The sequence below is a fragment of the Salvelinus namaycush genome, chromosome 6 (assembly GCF_016432855.1).
Source record: "Salvelinus namaycush isolate Seneca chromosome 6, SaNama_1.0, whole genome shotgun sequence".
In the NCBI taxonomy this organism is placed as follows: Eukaryota; Metazoa; Chordata; class Actinopteri; order Salmoniformes; family Salmonidae; genus Salvelinus; species Salvelinus namaycush.
In genome coordinates, this window is record NC_052312.1 from 14,772,366 (window position 1) to 14,791,487 (window position 19,122).

A 19,122-nucleotide genomic window follows, 5' to 3' on the forward strand; every position below is an offset into this window, starting at 1 on the left:
CCATGCTCAAGGCCACAACAGTAATGGTAGTCATTCTTCTGTATTTCCTGGCCTGGGACTTGAACCAGCAACCTTTCCGAATCCTTTACTGATCCACATCTTTAACCTCTTGGCTACCTAAACTACTGTTACCCCCCCTCAAAAAAAATGTATCTGAGAAGCTATGTGAACATGTGTCTTGGTACTCCCCAGGCCCAGTAGCTCAGAACGGCCACTTGGTGAGGAGGGAGGACTCCAGAGGATCTCTGTTCATGGACCCCAGCACTCCAGATAGCTCTGAGGTAAGAGACAGAGTGAGAGTGGTGGATGGGCCAATACAAATAAAAAAAGAGAGAATATGGCACCATATTCCCTATATAGTGCACTACTTTTGAACAGGGCACATAGGGCTCTGGTCAAAAGTAGTGTACTATGTAGGAAATAGGGTGCGATTTGGGACAGAACCGGAGGGAACGCCATAATTCAAGTTCAGTAGAGCACATCATAGCAGAACAGTCAAATTGAATATGACGTTCTACATCCTGTTCCATTAAAAAAATAAACATGATATGAACTGATAAAAGATCTTATTTGTTGTTTTTCGTTTGGGTCATTTCTCCAACACTTGCAAGCCTTTATTATTTATTGTAGCGATATACACTGAGTATACCAAACATTAGGAACACCTTCCTGATATTGAGTTGCACCCCCCTGTTTTGCCCTCAGAACAGCCTCAATTTGTCAGGGCACGGACTCTACAAGGTGTCAAAGTGTTCCACAGGGATGCTTGTCCTTGTTGACTCCAATGCTTCCCACAGTTGTGTCAAGTTGGCTGAATGTCCTTTGGGTGGTGGACCATTCTTGGTTCACACGGGAAATTGTTGACCGTGGAAAAACTCAGCACTGTTGCAGTTCTTGACACAAACCGGTGCGCCTGGCTTCTACTACTACACAACGTTCAAAGGCCCTTACAGTTTTGTCTTCCCCATTCACCCTTTGAATGGCACACATACACAATCCATGTCTCAATTGTCTCAAGGCTTAAAAATCCTTCTTTAACATGTCTCCTCTCCTTCATCTATACTGATTGAAGTGGATTTAACAAGTGACATCGATAAGGGATCATAGCGTTCACCTGGATTCACCAGTCTATGTCATGGAAAGAGCAGGTGTTCTTAATGTTTTGTATAATCAGTGTAGAAACCACACGTTGGATTGTGATGGAGATGAGGATTAGCATAATTGATTACATTAATAATGTAATAAGGCATCATTTTAGTCATACTTTTTCTTACTCATATGGCAGCTTTTCCCAAACTAGGGGTTGCGACCCCATGTGGGGTCAGTTGATTTGAAAGTGGGGTCGCGAGAGAAACTCAGAATCAAACCAAAGAAATGTGCAGCTTGGTTGTAAAAAAAAAAAAAACGATCTCTCCCTTCAAACGTGGATCTAACTTTTGAACGGTTGGAGCTCCAGTATAAGCTATTATGACCCCAATCCTGAAAGCTAAGACTCTCGGGAACACGTACAATGCTCACAAGCCGCCACAGGACTCTTTAGAATAGAGTAAACAGGACCAGGCCACAAATCAGACTGGGGGGAAAAGAACATTGTCAATGAAAGCAATGATGGTGTTATTTTCTACACAGAAGATCATATACAGTTATTGCCTGATGATCTTCTGAACTTCGGATACATTTCAGTTACTTCAAACCATACTTCCTTGTGATGAAAGTACTGTCAGACTGATTTGTAATACACTGTCATAGCCCCAAATAAAGAAGTTAACATTGGCTGTTGATTATATCACCTTATTTTTACACAGTGGGGGTCGCGAAATTGCATTGATATCGAAATTAGGTCACAGGCCAAAAAAGTTTGAACCCCTGTCGTATAGTAGGACTAAGTGCCACTGCTTCAAATAATTGTCTTTCTTTTTTGGTGGTATGAATAAATGCCACTGTGTTTTCTTCCTCTGTGGTGTTTCTCCCCACAGCTCCACAGAAGGGGCTCTGAGGTGAGAGACAGACAAGGAGAGCATGATATCATATAAGTTTTGTTCCCTGTCAGATATTGATGTTAGGTCATTTAGATTTGTTATTCAAAAATATAACATATATATACGTTTTTAGTTGAAAGTTTATAGTTAGGATTTTATTTAACGGAGGGGAGGGACCATACGTCCATGTTTTCTTACTCTGTGGTGTCCCTAACTGCCGCTGTTTCTGATACCATGTTTTCTTCCTCTATGGTGTATTGTCCTCCAGCTCCACCGGCGGGGCTCCACTATGAGCAGCAGTACTACTCTCCCTCCCATAGGCAGACTGGGCCACTATGAGATCAAAGGACTGCTTCTGTGTTTCCTTCACATCGTCAGGACCGTCTCGGACGGTCAGTCAGCAACACAATATTAAATACATGTAGAACACATACCAAGGTTGGGGTCAATTTGATTTCAGTTCCAGCCATTTCAGAAAGTAAACCAAATTCCAATTCAAAATTTGCCTGAAGAGGAAGAGAATTGGAATTGGAACGTCAGTGTACTTCCTGAATTGACTAGAATTTAAATGAAATTGGCCCCAACCCTGACACATACTGTATTATGTGCAATATGTTACAGTATCTCTATGGTCAGCACCACACAGTCACTTCTCTCTATTTTACTGTGTACTGTAGATCTCTACCTAAAATGGTTTGATGATGCATACCTAGATACTGAATGAATGCACTGTATATCCTATGTTGTGTTCATTTTACCTATATTATAGCTATTCTATTATTAGGCCTATATTCAAACATTTTCATTGGCCTCATCTGTGGAATTTCTGACTGTTGTGCGGTTTTAGCAGACATCGGTGTGCTACTTAGTGCACTACTTTTGGCCAGGGCCTGTTCAAAAGTTGTGCACTACAAAGGCAATATGGTGTCATTTGGGATGCAGACCTGGTCATTGTGTAATCTTCTGGGTGTTTCTGCCTGTTGACCTGCTACAGAAGCTGTCTCAGTGTCTGTCACTCTCCTGTTGTGTCTCTGTCTCTAGACACCCTGCTGGCCTACTGGAACAAGGTCAATCCTCAGGACATCATCAACTTCCTCAGTCTACTGGAGTGAGTACAAGATCACAATAGAATAGGTTCTGTTCTAGTTAGTCTGCTGGAGTGAATCCAGAGAACATCTGTGTGGATGCAGTACTAGAATATAATAGGTTATATTATCTTGTGTGGATGCAGGACTAGAATATAATAGGTTATATTATCTTGTGTGGATGCAGGACTGGAATATAATAGGTTATATTATCTTGTGTGGATGCAGGCCTAGAATATAATAGGTTATATTCGCTTGTGTGGATGCAGGATTAGAATATAATAGGTTATATTCTCTTGTGTGGATGCAGGATTAGAGTCAGGATTTTTTTTTAACTAGTTAATGTCAGAATAAGGTGTGTGTGTGTGTGTGTGTGTGTGTGTGTGTGTGTGTGTGTGTGTGTGTGTGTGTCTGTGTGTGTGTGTGTGTGTGTGTGTGTGTGTGTGTGTGTGTGTGTGTGTGTGTGTGTGTGTGCGCACGTGTGCATAGGCAATCGTTTTTAAACACAGCCACTATGAAAAATATTCCTAGGTGGATTTGATGGAACACAAATATTTCGCTACACCCGCAATAATGTCTTCTAAATACAGTATGTGTATGCAACCAATTGAATTTGATTTGATTTGGAATTGCAGTCTTGGGAGTATTTTGAACTCCATTTGAACTCCATTTGAACTCCACCCTGACTTTCCATAATGCTCTGTTGTGTTGTTGACACATACTGAACCGGTTTTACTCCCTTACCCTTTCATCTGGCTACTGTAACCTACAGTGCGAAAGTATTCACCCGCCTTGGCCTTTTTCCTATTTTGTTGCCTTACAACCTGGAATTAAAATAGATTTTTGGGGGGTTTGTATCATTTTATTTACACAACATGCTAACCACTTTTAAGATGTAAAATATGTTTTATTGTGAAACAAACAAGAAATAAGACAAAAAAACTGAAAACTTGAGCTTGGATAACTATTCACCCCCCCAAAGTCAATACTTTGTAGAGCTACCTTTTGCAGCAATTACAGCTGCAAGTCTCTTGGGGTATGTCTTTATAAGCTTGGCACATCTAGCCACTGGGATTTTTGCCCATTCTTCAAGGCAAAACTGCTCCAGATCCTTCAAGTTGGATGGGTTCCGCTGGTGTATAGCAATCTTTAAGTCATACCACAGATTCTCAATTGGATTGAGGTCTGGGCTTTGACTAGGCCATTCCAAGACATTTAAATGTTTCCCCTTAAACCACTCAAGTGTTGCTTTAGCAGTGTGCTTGGTGTCATTGTCCTGCTGGAAGTTGAACCTCCGTCCCAGTCTCAAATCTCTGGAAGACTGAAACAGGTTTCCCTCAAGAATTTCCCTGTATTCAGCGCCATCCGTCATTCCTTCAATTCTGACCAGTTTCCCAGTCCCTGCCGATGTAAAAACATCCCCACAGCATGATGCTGCCACCAGCATGCTTCACTGTGGGGATGGTGTTCTCGGGGTGATGAGAGGTGTTGGGTTTGCACCAGACATAGCATTTACCTTGATGGCCAAAAAGCTCAATTTTAGTCTCATCTGACCAGAGTACCTTCTTCCATATGTTTGGGGAGTCTTCCACATGCCTTTTGGTGAACACCAAACGTGTTTGCTTATTTTTTTCTTTAAGCAATGGCTTTTTTTCTGTCCACTCTTCCATAAAGCCCAGATCTGTGGAGTGAATGGCTTAAAGTGGTCCTATGGACAGATACTCCAATCACCGCTGTGGAGCTTTGCAGCTCTTTCAGGGTTATCTTTGGTCTCTTTGTTGCCTGTCTGATTAATGCCCTAATTCCCTGGTCCGTGAGTTTTGGTGGGCGGCCCTCTCTTGGCAGGTTTGTTGTGGTGCCATATTCTTTAAAAAAAAATGTATAATGGGTTTAATGGTGCTCCGTGGGATGTTCAAAGTTTCAGATATTTTTTTGTAACCCAACCCTGATCTGTACTTCTCCACAACTTTGTGGAGGCACAGCACACCAACATCAAAAAAAAAAAGGCACAGCACCGCAACATCAAAACCTCATCCCAACTGTAAATTATGGTGGAGGGAGCATCATGGTTTGTGGCTGCTTTGCTGCCTCAGGGCCTGGACAGCTTGCTATCATCGAAGGAAAAATTAATTCCCAAGTTTATCAAGACATTTTGCAGGGGAACGTTAGGCTATCTGTCCGCCAATTGAAGCTCAACAGAACTTGGGTGATACAACAGGACAACGACCTAAAACACAGAAGTAAATCAACAACAGAATGGCTTCAACAGAAGAAAATACACCTTCTGGAGTGGCCAAGTCAGAGTCCTGACCTCAACCCGATTGAGATGCTATGGCAAGAGAGCAGTTCACACCAGACATCCCAAGAATAATGCTGAACTGAAACAGTTTTGAAAAGAGGAATGCTGTCACGTTCCTGACCTTATTTTCCTTTGTTTAGTCTTTATTTAGTTGGTCAGGACGTGAGCTGGGTGGGTATAGTCTATGTTCTGTGTTTCTATGTTTAGGTTTGTCATATTGGCCTGATATGGTTCTCAATCAGAGGCAGGTGTTTTGCGTTGTCTCTGATTGGGAACCATATTTAGGTAGCCTGTTTTTCACTGTTGGTTTGTGGGTGATTGTTTCCTGTGTCAGTGTTTGTGCCACACGGGACTGTTTTGGTTAGATTTACTTTTGTTATTTTGTATTGTGTCTTGTTCAGTTTATTATATTAAAACCATGGACACTTACTACGCTGCGTCTTGGTCCGATCCCAGCTACAACTCCTCTTCAGACGAAGAGGAGGAAATCTGCCGTTACAGAATCACCCACCAACCAAGGACCAAGCAGCGTGGTGAAGGACAGCAGCAGCAGCGGCAAAATACACAGGACTCCTGGACATGGGAAGAAATTCTGGACGGTAAGGGACCCTGGGTGCAAGCTGGAGAATATCGCCGCCCTCGTGAAGAGCTGGAGGCAGCTAAAGCCGAGAGGCGGTGGTATGAGGAGGCAGCACGGAAGCGCGGCTGGAAGCCAGAGAGGCAGCCCCAAAAATGTATTGGGGGGGGCTCTCGGGGAGTGTGGCGAAGTCAGGTAGGAGACCTGCGCCAACTCCCCGTGCTTACCGTGGAGAGCGAGAGTACGGGCAGACACCGTGTTATGCGGAAGAGCGCACGGTGTCTCCTGTACGTGTGCATAGCCCGGTGCGGTACATCCCAGCTCCTCGTATCGGCCGGGCTAGAGTGGGCATCGAGCCAGGTGCCATGAAGCCGGCTCAACGCATCTGGTCTCCAGTGCGTCTCCTTGGGCCGGTGTACATGGCACCAGCCTTACGCATGGTGTCCCCCGTTCGCCAGCACAGCCCGGGCTAAGGGGAGTATTCAGGCAGGTAAGGTTGGGCAGGCTCGGTGCTCAAGAGCTCCAGTACGCCTTCACGGTCCGGTATATCCGGTGCCACCTCCTCGCACCAGCCCAGTATCACCAGTGCCAACACCACGCACCAGGCTTCCTGTGCGTCTCCAGAGCCCTGTTCCTCCTCCACGCACTCGCCCTGTGGTGCGTGTCTCCAGCCCGGTACCACCAGTTCCGGCACCACGCACCAAGCCTCTTGTGCGTCTCCAGAGCCCTGTACGCCCTGTTGCTGCTCCCCGCACTAGCCTTGAGGTGCGTGTCCTTAGCCAGGTACCACCAGTTCCGGCACCACGCACCAGGCCTACTGTGCGCCTCAGCAGGCCAGAGTCTGCCGTCTGCCCTGCGCTGCCCGTCTGCCCAGCGCCGTCTGAGCTGTCCGTCTGCCCAGCGCCGTCAGAGCCGCCCGTCTGTCCTGAGCCGTCAGAGCCGCCCTGAGCCGTCAAAGCCGCCCGTCTGTCCTGAGCCGTCAAAGCCGCCCGTCTGTCCTGAGCCGCTAGAGCCGTCCGTCAGTCAGGAGCCGCTAGAGCCGTCCGTCAGTCAGGAGCCGCCATAGCCGCCCGCCAGTCAGGAGCCGCCCGGCAGTCCGGAGCCGCCAGAGCCAGCCGCCAGTCAGGAGCCGCCAGAGCCGCCCGCCAGTCAGGAGCCGCCAGAGCCGCCCGCCAGTCAGGAGCTGCCAGAGCCGCCCGCCAGTCAGGAGCTGCCAGAGCCGCCCGCCAGTCAGGAGCTGCCAGAGCCGCCCCTCAGTCATGAGCTACCTCTCAGTCATGAGCTACCCCTCAGTCATGAGCTACCTCTCAGTCATGAGCTACCCCTCAGTCATGAGCTACCCCTCAGTCATGAGCTACCCCTCAGTCATGAGCTACCCCTCAGTCATGAGCTGCCCTTCAGTCCGGAGCTGCCCCTCCGTCCAGAGGCGCCAATCAGTCCAGTGGGGTTATTTTGGAGGGTCGCCGTTCCGAGGAGGCCACGGAAGCGTGGATTGACTATGGTGGAGTGGGGACCACGTCCAGCGCCAGAGCCGCCACCGTGGACAGATGCCCACCCAGCCCCTCCCCTATAGGTTCAGGTTTTGCGGCCGGAGTCCGCACCTTGGGGGGGGGGGGGGGGGTACTGTCACGTTCCTGACCTTATTTTTCTTTGTTTAGTCTTTATTTAGTTGGTCAGGACGTGAGCTGGGTGGGTATAGTCTATGTTCTGTGTTTCTATGTTTAGGTTTGTCATATTGGCCTGATATGGTTCTCAATCAGAGGCAGGTGTTTTGCGTTGTCTCTGATTGGGAACCATATTTAGGTAGCCTGTTTTTCACTGTTGGTTTGTGGGTGATTGTTTCCTGTGTCAGTGTTTGTGCCACACGGGACTGTTTTGGTTAGATTTACTTTTGTTATTTTGTATTGTGTCTTGTTCAGTTTATTATATTAAAACCATGGACACTTCAGACGAAGAGGAGGAAATCTGCCATTACAAATGGTCAAAAATTCCTCCTGACCGTTGTGCAGGTCTGATCAGCAACTACAGAAAACGTTTGATTGAGGTTATTGCTGCCAAAGGAGGGTCAACCAGTTATTAAATCCAAGGGTTCACATACTTTTTCCACCCTGCACTGTGAATGTTTACACGGTGTGTTCAATAAAGACATGAAAACGTATAATTGTTTGTGTGTTATTAGTTTAAGCAGACTGTGTTTGTCTATTGTTGTGACCTAGAGGAAGGTCAGATCAAATTTTATGACCAATTTATGCAGATGTCCAGGTAAATCCAAATGGTTCACATACTTTGTCTTGCCACTGTATAACAATCACTTATCAAGTGATTGATGTTGTTGTCCTATTTGCATACCACTTAGTCAACTATGTGATGTACAAGACTATTATTTGCAAATAACATCTATGAGCTAAAGTGTTATTAATCCGGACCTCGTAAATCTCTTTCAGGACATGCCTGGTGCAGTTCCGTTACGTTGGAAAGAGAAACATTGGCAGGTAGGATGATGTTTGGATTACGTACAGCACTAAAAGATAGTGCTACTAAGTTTGTCCTAAACAGGTACATGGTACGTGCGTCTCTGTGTGTATTTGTAGGAGTAAGAATGCTTGGATGTCCAACCTAAGGTTCCTCGCTAGTCCAATAAATTCTATTATAATTATTGTCCCCCACACATCTTTAGGCTTGGTTGTCAAAGGTTGTTATTATTTTTTTGTTATTGCTAATAAATTATTGTTAATGCATCTACACTTATCTTTAGGTGTACGTGTGTTTCTGAGTCTGGTTTATCAGGTTTAGGTTTCCTGCTAGTCCAATACATGAGTCATGACTCCCTAGTTGTTTAAGTTCAGTGGAGTGTATTGTTGTGTCTCTGTTTGTACGTCTGTTTGTGGGAGTCAAGACTAGGGCTGTTACGGTGACCGTATTGCCGCCACACTGGCGGTCACGAGTCATTAAGCCAGTCAAATTAAGTCTTCTCCAAGCTCTGATGCTGCTGACGGTCATTAGTAGCCTACCAAACTTGCTAACTGCCTGGTACTCAGCACCATATTGTCCCTCTAATCACTCTGACATCAATGCAAAACACTTCATGAGAGCCCAAGAGCTCATGTTGCGCAACATTTCTATAAACCGAATCAAATGTTATGTCACATACACATGTTTAGCAGATGTTATTGCGGGTGTAGTGAAATGCTTGTGTTTCTAGCTCCAGCAGTGCAGTAATATCTACAATTCACAACAATACACACAACCTAAAAGTAAAAGAATGGAATTAAGGAATATATAAATATTAGGATGAGCAATGTCGGAGTGGCATACAGTAGAATAGAATACACTATATACATATGAGATGAGTAAAGCAAAAATATTTAAACATTATTAAAGTGACTAGTCTTCCATTATTAAAGTAGCCAGTGATTTCAAGTCTATGTATATGGGGCAGCAGCTGTCGTGGAAATATTCAGTCAGTAATATTTCTCAAATACCGGAGCCTGTGAGTTCAAATAGACTTTTATTACAATATAATAAAAGCCGAGCTGGTTCATGAAAACAACTACTTTTCCAGTCTTGGCACACACTCTTTATACAGGTTACAACCTTACGTCACACACATAGTAACTCCTCTGTATGATTCAACCACTCTGGCATTTGGCCACCATTATCCTTTTTGCCTTGCACTAATTTTAGTTTGGTTTCCCCTGTTTCGAGACAAGTGCATAATAATGGTCCATTCAAAATCAAAACAAATTTCACACATATTATTTAGTATATGTAAAGACAAGATTAAATCAAGAATAGTCGATGGGTGACAATATTGGCCTATAACTTGTGAATTATATATTATCACTTGTGAATGATGCCCAGCGTAAGGCAAGAAACAATGCCTTTTTTTTCTCAACTTTTTCTAATCATAGTCACTTAAGCTGTGATACAAGGTTTGTATCACAGCTTAAGTGGACAAATAACTTAAGTTAAGCACATTTTTTATTTTTATTTTATTTTTTTTCTGGGGGGTGGATCAGCTTAATATTGCGGAAAGAATGTTGCTTCCAATGTAATTGTCTGCATCATTTCCAATCCCCCATATTTTTTTGGGTAAATATATATATCCATTCACGTATGCATACATATACACATATATACATACACATACCTACATAGACATACATACTTTTTTTTAAAGAGTATACCTTTATTATTATTCCCCGCAAACCCTACCACCGATCCCCCAATTGGAGTAAACTGATAAACATTTCTGTTTTTACCTTCAATTTATACATCTTATACACATTTTACAGACACAGTCTACTTTATAATAGTTCTCTCTTGTTTGTTCTTAGTCCTTCCTCTATTTCTGTTGTCCATCCAGTTTGATTTCCACTTGTAACTATGCTATTTCACAATAGCTCCTCACCTATACACATTTCACAGATCCCGTATGCCCTACATTGTTTATCTTGTTATTAGTCCCACCCTTCAGCTCCACTCAACCTTTCCCATCTATCTTCCAACATCATCCATTTCGGATTTTTATTTGCCATATATTTTTCAACTGTCCTGTGATGCTTCACAAAAGATTTGAATCTTCCTATTCTCATAGCTTCCACGGATTGTAAATTAAAAATAAACATTTTTGCTAAAATAATTATTATATTATTGATTGATTGACTATGGCTTTTCAAATCCCCCAGTATTGCTATCTGTAGCGTTAGTTCTACGCAAATGTTGCAATTCTTCAACCATTCCTGGACCTGTGACCAAAAACGAGCTACATGCGGACAATACCAAAATAAATGGTCTAATGACTCTGCCTCCTCACAGCAGAATCTACAGAGCTGGGAAGATTGTATCCCCCATATATATAACATTCTATTAGTTGCAAGAATTTTGTACAATAATTTGAATTGAAAAATTCGAAGTTTTGAATCCGGCGTTGTTTTGCGTATCAATTCATAAACCATGTACCATGGAATGGGTACATCGAAAATCTCTTCCCAACTATTTTGCAATTTATATGGCACAGCTGTAAGTTTTTTGGTCCTTAAATGAAATTGGTATATGTTTTTATTTATCACACTTTTCTTTAACCATTTATGTTCTTTAATATAAGGCCGACATACAAGTTCCTTACTTTTATCCCCTTCTACCTGCCTCTTCCATTTTTGTGGTAATGCTGCAATTAATTGGTTGTAATTTTGGGTAGAGCAGACATTTCCATATGTCTGTGTTAGCTGCATGTGTGACATTACTCCACCAGTCCTATTTATGATATCATTCACAAAAATTATACCTTTTTTAAACATTTCTTCGATAAATACAGTTTTTTTTATCAATTACTATATTTGAATTTAACCACAAGATTTGTTGTACTATTTGTTCCGTCCTTTCAGGTGGATTAAACTGAAATTGCAACCAACTTTCTAAGGCTTGTTTAAAAAATAAAGATATTTTGGAGATTATTTCCTTTTCAAGCAACCGAAAGTGAGCAGGTGTAATCTGAATAAAGGGAAAAAGGCCCTTCTTGAACATAGGATGAGACATTCGTACCAATCTACTAGAGAACCAGTTTGGATTTAAGTATAACTTTTGTATGACTGATGCCTTTAGTGAGAGGTCTAATGCTTTAATATTTAATAATTTCTGCCCTCCGAATTCATATTCGTTATATAAATAGGCCCTTTTAATTTTATCTGGCTTGCCGTTCCAAATAAAATTGAATATTTTTTGTTCATATAATTTAAAAAGCAGGTCACTAGGTGTAGGCAAAACCATAAGCAAATAGGTAAACTGTGATATGATTAAAGAGTTAATCAGGGTGATTTTCCCACAAATAGACAGGTATTTTCCTTTCCATGGTAGCAAGATCTTATCTATTTTTGCTAACTTTCTATAAAAATTTATTGGAGTGAGATCATTTCTTTCTTTTGGGATTTGTATACCGAGTATGTCCACATCTCCGTCAGACCATTTAATTGGTAAATTACATGGCAATGTAAAATGTGTATTTTTTAGTGATCCAATACGTAATATGGTACATTTATCATAATTTGGTTTTAATCCAGAGAGGATAGCAAATGTATCTAGATCCTCTAAGAGGCCGTGGAGAGATTCTAGTTGTGGTTTTAAAAGAAAACATGAATCATCAGCGTACAATGACACCTTAGTTTTTAGGCCCTGGATTTCTAATCCCTTAATATTAATGTTTGATCTAATTTTAACAGCTAACATTTCGATGGCAATAATAAATAGATATGCCGATAGTGGACAACCTTGTTTTACTCCTCTAGATAGTTTAAAACTTTCTGAGATGTAGCCATTATTTACTATTTTACACCTAGGGTTACTATACATAATTTTTACCCATTTTATAAGAGATTCCCCAAAATTGAAATATTCTAGGCATTTATATATAAACTCCAGTCGTACTTTATCAAAAGCCTTTTCAAAATCAGCTATGAAAACCAGGCCTGGTGTCCCCGATATTTCATAGTGTTCTATTGTTTCCAGTACTTGCCTTATATTATCTCCAATGTATCGTCCATGTAAAAAACCTGTCTGATTAGGATGAATAATATCTGACAAAACTTTTTTTATTCTATGCGCCAAGCATTTTGCTAGGATTTTTGCATCACAACACTGAAGTGTAAGAGGTCTCCAATTTTTTAAATGGACTGGATCTTTATATATACCACTTGGGTCCTGTTTCAGTAATAATGATATCACACCTTCTTGTTGCGTGTCTGATAATCTATCATTTATATAGGAGTGGTTAAAACAAGCTAATAATGGTCCTTTGAGTATATCAAAAAAATGTTTGTATACTTCCACTGGTATGCCATCCAGTCCTGGAGTTTTCCCATCCTTAAAGGCCCCAATTGCATCAAGTAGTTCCTCCTCTGTAATTAGGCCTTCACATGAGTCTTTCTGTACAGATGTTAATTTTACCTTATTATTAGGGAAAAAATCCATACAATTAGTTTCAGTTAGTGGAGATGGAGGAGCCTGAAACGAAAACATATTCTTAAAGTACTTTACTTCCTCTTTCAAAATATCATTTGGTGAATCATGCGTGACTCCATCATTTGTAACAAGTTTTAATACATTTTTTTTGGTAGCATTTCTATATTGAAGATTGAAAAAGAATTTGGTGCATTTTTCCCCATATTCCATCCAGTTCGCTTTATTTTTATAATATATTACACTGGATCTTTCTTGAATAAGTTCCTCCATTTCTTTTTGTTTTTCCTCTAACTTATTCTGTGCCTCTATGGTACCGTTTTTATTGTTATCTAACTGTACTGTTAGTCCTTCAATTTCCTTTGTTAATATGGACTCTTTTGATCGAAATTGCTTTTGTTTTATAGATGAGTACTGAATTGCATGGCCTCTAAAGGCACACTTAAAAGTGTCCCATACAATATGGGGATCTGCTGTACCTATGTTATGTCTAAAAAAGTCAGTTATAAATTCTTCTGTCCTAGTTCTAAACAATTTATCATCTAGTAGGCTTTGATTAAATTTCCAATATCCTCGCCCACGTGGAAATTCTGTAAGAGTAATATATATGCCAATTATGTGATGGTCCGACCGCATTCTGTCCCCTATCAAACACTTTTTAACTTTTGGTGCCAGAGAGAATGATATAAGAAAGTAGTCAAGGCGACTAGCTTGATTAAGCCTCCGCCATGTATATCTCACTAGGTCAGGGTATTTAAGTCTCCATATATCCACTAATTCCAATATATCCATGACATTAAGCACAAGTTAAGCACATTAATTAAGCACATTATTCCACTTCACTCTCTCCAAATCAATCATCAAGTTTGCAGACGACATGACAGTGGTAGGCTTGATTAAAAACAACGTTTTTACAGCCTACAGCCTACAGGGAGGAGATGAGTGTGGTGTCAGGAAAATAACCTCTCACTCAACGTCAACAAAACAAAGGATATGACATTGGACTTCAGGAAACAGCAGAGGGATCACCCCCCTATCTACATCGACGGGACAGCATTGGAGAAGGTGGAAAGTTTTATGTTCCTCTGCGTACATATCACTGACAAACTGAAATGGACCACCCACACAGACAGTGTGGTGAAGAAGGCGCAACAGCATCTCTTCAACCTCAGGAGGCTGAAGAAATTTGGCTTGTCACCTAAAACCCTCACAAACTTTTACAGATGCACAATTGAGAGCATCCTGTCGGGCTATATCACCGCCTGGAACTGCAACTGCACCGCCCACAACCACAGGGCTCTCCAGAGGGTGGTGCGGTCTGCACAAAGCATCATCGGGGCAAACTAACTGCCCTCGAGGAGACCTACAGCACCCGATGTCACAGGAAGGCCAAAAAGATCATAAAGTACAACAACCACCCGAGCCACTGCCTGTTCACCCTGCTACCATCCAGAAGGCGAGGTCAGTACAGGTGCATCAAAGCTGGGACCGAGGGATTGAGAAATAGCTTCTATCTCAAGGCCATCAGACTGCTAAACAACAAACACTAACTCAGAGAGGCTGCTGCATACATTGAAACCAAATCACTGGACACTTTAATGAATGGATCACTAGTCACTTTAAACAACGCCACTTTAAATAATGCCATTTTAATGATGTTTACATATCTTACATTACTCATATCACATGTATATAATGTATTTTATACCATCTACTGCACCGTGCCTATGCCGCTCGGCCATCGCTCATCCATATACTTTTATGTACATATTCTCATTCACCCCTTTAGATTTGTGTGTATTAGGTAGTTGTTGGGGAATGAAAAACAGACTGAAAAACAGCTTCTATCTCAAGGCCATCAGACTGTTAAACAGTCATCTCTAGCATAAAGAGGCTGCTGCCTACATACAGACTTGAAATCATTGGCCACTTTAATAAATGGAACACTGGTCACTTTAATAATGCCACTTTAATAATGTTTACATATCTTGCATTACTCATCTCATATTTATTCTATACTATCTATTGCTTCTTAGTCTATGCCGCTCTGACATTGCTCATCCATATATTTATATATTTTTATTCCATTCATTTACTTAGATTTGTGATATTAGGTATTTGTTGTGGAATTGTTAGATATTGCTGCACTGTCGGAACTAGAAGCACAAGCATTTCGCTACACTCGCAATAACATCTGCTAACCATGTGTATGTGACCAATAAAATTTGATTTGATTTGGTGTAGAGCCTAACTGGCATACATAAGCAGCGTGTAAAGTTCCAAGTTTGGGGAAGATAATTTTCACCATAAAAATGCACCTTTATAATAAAAGCATTACATGCATAATCGCATTTGCAGTCACTTTTGATAATGGTGTTTTCCTTCTAATGGAACGTTTGCGCTTATAGCCTACTGCTGTGTGCGCATTGCTGCGCTTATAATGTGAAGAAATAGCCTAATAGTTTATCAACATTTTAAGTCAAATGTTCTGATCTGTTGTGTCAGTCTCATTGTGTAAAAAAGTTTTTGTTGATGCTAGTGGTTGTATTAATTTGGGATCTATCGCATCACATAACTGTCCCAGACTGCGCACAGAATAGAATAGGTCAACTTTTGCTCGTGCTTTTGCTGTTCGTTAGGCTTACTCATCTTGTTGGCTGACGAAAAGTAAATGTGGACGGTACTTCCAATATCTTTAATATGCACTTCGGAATTGGATAAGGACGAGCGCAGTTGCGTCCCTGATGTGTCTGTCTTCACTTGTAGCCTGTGAGAAAGACCTGATCACGTGATGGAGAGCCATGTGAGTGAGAGGTGCTTCGGAGCACGCAGCACTCAGGGAGAAGGGAATTCTAATTATAATATTCAGCCTAAGGGCACAACGGCCACTGGCCGCAAAAGGCATGGATTGTTTTAGGGGGCATTACGGCCACACAAAGGGGATGCCCCTGGGAAATTCGAGGTATTATCAAGTGCTTGTCAAATTGTGAATAAGTGACTGGTGTAGTGTGTATAGCCTGCGCAAAAAAACAAAGCAGAACTCATGCCTTTCATGCAACTTTTTGCAAATCATCATTAGAGTCGCATTATGCATTTATTAAAAGTCAACACATATAGCCCAACGTTTGTAGAATAACTAAAGTTACATTAATAACTGTAAATTAAGCATATAAGAGTACCTATTTCTTTGTTAACCGCTCAACACAGAATAACCGCATGTGCGCACTCCCTCAGATCGTTTGGAGAAAATATCCTTTCTTTTATTCAGCTATGTTCAATTGTATTCTTCATACTATAAAATAATGCCATGGACTTCTATGCAAATCTTGTCTGCTAAATGAACTAGTGTAGCCCACAGCCATATGGCATAGCCAGATGAGGACCTAACATAAGGACAACTCAAAGTATATTATTCTGTTCTTCTGAAATAGACTACATTTTCTTTATATACCGCCACAGCCCTAGTCAAGACACCTGGGTGTTCCCTGCCAATACATTATATCATAGTCATTGTCTCTCTCCACCCATCTTATAGTAATGTGTGTGTGTGTGTGCGTGCGTGCGTGTCGGCGGCGTGTGTGTATAGGAGTCAGGATGCCTGGGTGTCCAAGCTGTTCTCTTCAGACAGGAAGTCCCAGACCATGCCTGTGATGCGCTGCAGAGCCGGCCTAATGCAGAGCAGGCTTCAGCAGTTCAGCACCATGGATACCTCTCTCACACTCAACATAGGTAAATGAGTATGATGCTATCCCTTCCCACTTCCCTCTCTCAAACTGTAAGTTTGCACATACATACAGTTGAAGTCGGAAGTTTACATACACTTAGGTTGGAGTCATTAAAACTTGTTTTTTCAACCACTCCACAAATTTCTTGTTAACAAACTGTAGTTCTAGCAAGTCGGTTAGGACATCTACTTTGTGCATGACACAAGACATTTTTCCAACAATTGTTTACAGACAGATTATTTCAGTTATAATTCACAGTATCACAATTCCAGTGGGTCAGAAGTTTAAATGCACTAAGTTGACTGTGCCTTTTAAACAGCTTGGAAAATCCCAGAAAATGATGTCATGGCTTTAGAAGCTTCTGATAGGCTAATTGACATCATTTGAGTCATTTGGAGGTGTACCTGTGGATGTATTTCAAGGCCTACCTTCAAACGCAATGACTCTTTGCTTGACATCATGGGAAAATCAAAAGAAATCAGCTAAGACCACAGAAAATAAATTGTAGACCACAAGTCTGGTTCATCCTTGGGAGCAATTTCCAAACGCCTGAAGGTACCACGTTCATCTGTACAAACAATAGTATGCAAATATAAACACCATGGAACCACACCGCCGTCATACCGCTCAGGAAGGTGACGCGTTCTGTCTCCTAGAAATTAATGTACTTTGGTGCGAAAAGTGCAAATCAATCCCAGAACAACAGCAAAGGACCTTGTGAAGATGCTGGAGGAAGCAGGTACAAAAGTATCTATATCCACAGTAAAACAAGTCCTATATCGGCATAACCTGAAAGGCCGCTCAGCAAGGAAGAAGCCACTGCTCCAAAACCCCCATAAAAAAGCCAGACTGCGGTTTGCAACTGCACATGGGGACAAAGATTGTACTTTTTGGAGATGAAACAAAAACAGAACTGTTCGGCCATAATGACCATCGTTATGTTTGGAGAAAAAAGGGGGAGGCTTGCAAGCCGAAGAACATCATCCCAACCGGGAAGCACGGGGGTGGCAGCATCATGTTGTGGGGGTGCTTTGCTGCAGGAGGGACTGGTGCACTTCACAAAATAGATGGCATCATGAGGCAGGAAATTATGTGGATATATTGAAGCAACATCTCAAGACGTCAGTCAGGAAGTTAAAGCTTGGTCGCAAATGTGTCTTCCAAATGGACAATGATCCCAAGCATACTTCCAAAATTGTGGCGAAATGGCTTAAGGACAACAAAGTCAAGGTATTGGAGTGGCCATCACAAAGCCCTGACCTCAATCCTATAGAAAAGGAGGCCTATACCAACCTGACTCAGTTACACCAGCTCTGTCAGGAGAAATGGGCCAAAATTCACCCAATGTATTGTGGGAAGCTTGTGGAAGGCTACCAGAAACGTTTGACCCAAGTAAAACAATTTAAAGGCAATGCTACCAAATACTAATTGAGTGTATGTAAACTTCTGACCCACTGGGAATGTGATAAAAGCTGAAATAAATCATTATCTCTACTATTATTCTGACATATCACATTCTTAAAATAAAGTGGTGATCCTAACTGACCTAAAACAGGTAATTTTTACTAGGATTAAACATCAAGAATTGTGAAAAGCTGAGTTTAAATGTATTTGGCTAAGGTGTATGTAAACTTCCAACTTCAACTGTATACTGTACTTACTTCTTAAACCATAATATGGGCTTGCAAAGTAGCCATTGAATATGGTGATTCTCCTTTAAACTTGCCATTCACCAGCTTTTCAAGCTTAATAATGTCAAAATACGTTCGGTACTTACCGAAGAATGGAGTTTCGCTAAGCAACTATCGTCATTACTGCCGTTCCACCTGGTATGTACTTCCATAAAAGGTCTAAATAAAAAGTTACATGCAGCTGAAAAAATGCCTGTCTGGAAAGAATTTAAAATTAAAATGTTGCAGGTGTGCATGAGCCAACTCTTCTGCATGTCCAGCAATACACTAAATAAAGCCTATCTAGAAATATACAATAACTGTAAAAACATACCCTATATTGTCTACTGAATCTATTATATATTATTGCATTTTGTGTAACGCAGGTGAAACAACAGATTGATATGACATTCATACAGTGTTGTAGGTGATCAAATCAATGACCTTTCCTGCTGCTGGATCAGCCGACCTGTGCGTGGCAGTAATGAATGATTTTATTGGAGGTGCAGAAGAGGTGGAGTTGGTGCATGCACACTTGCAAAAAAAAAATGACTGATTCTTTCCAGACAAGGCATTTTTCCGGTTGCATGTGACTTTTTATTTAGACCTTTTTTGGAACTACATACCGAGCGAAAACAGCAGTAATGACGATAGTTGCTCAGCAGAATTAATTGGTAGGTATGGCAAATTGAATGGCTGCTTCCTGGGCTTAAAGGACAATCGCCATATTCAACGTCTCCTGTAAGCCCAGATTGTGGTTCACTCGCTGCTATAGCTTGACTATGAGCCCTCCAAAACATATGCTATAGATTTACATAATATCATTCAGTTAC

The 19,122-nt window shown here is 41.5% G+C and overlaps 1 protein-coding gene across 2 annotated transcripts in view; it reads left to right on the forward strand.

Annotated features, from left to right (window-relative positions):
• Window positions 1-19,122, forward strand: part of LOC120049670 (dedicator of cytokinesis protein 11-like) — a 135,815-nt gene that overhangs the window by 78,840 nt on the left and 37,853 nt on the right. For both annotated transcript variants that reach the window (XM_038996016.1, XM_038996017.1), the window contains 5 exons: window positions 193-281; window positions 2,248-2,371; window positions 3,021-3,087; window positions 8,385-8,432; window positions 16,481-16,623. In XM_038996016.1, the coding sequence (XP_038851944.1) occupies window positions 193-281; window positions 2,248-2,371; window positions 3,021-3,087; window positions 8,385-8,432; window positions 16,481-16,623 (471 nt within the window). The remainder of the gene's footprint in view (window positions 1-192; window positions 282-2,247; window positions 2,372-3,020; window positions 3,088-8,384; window positions 8,433-16,480; window positions 16,624-19,122) is intronic.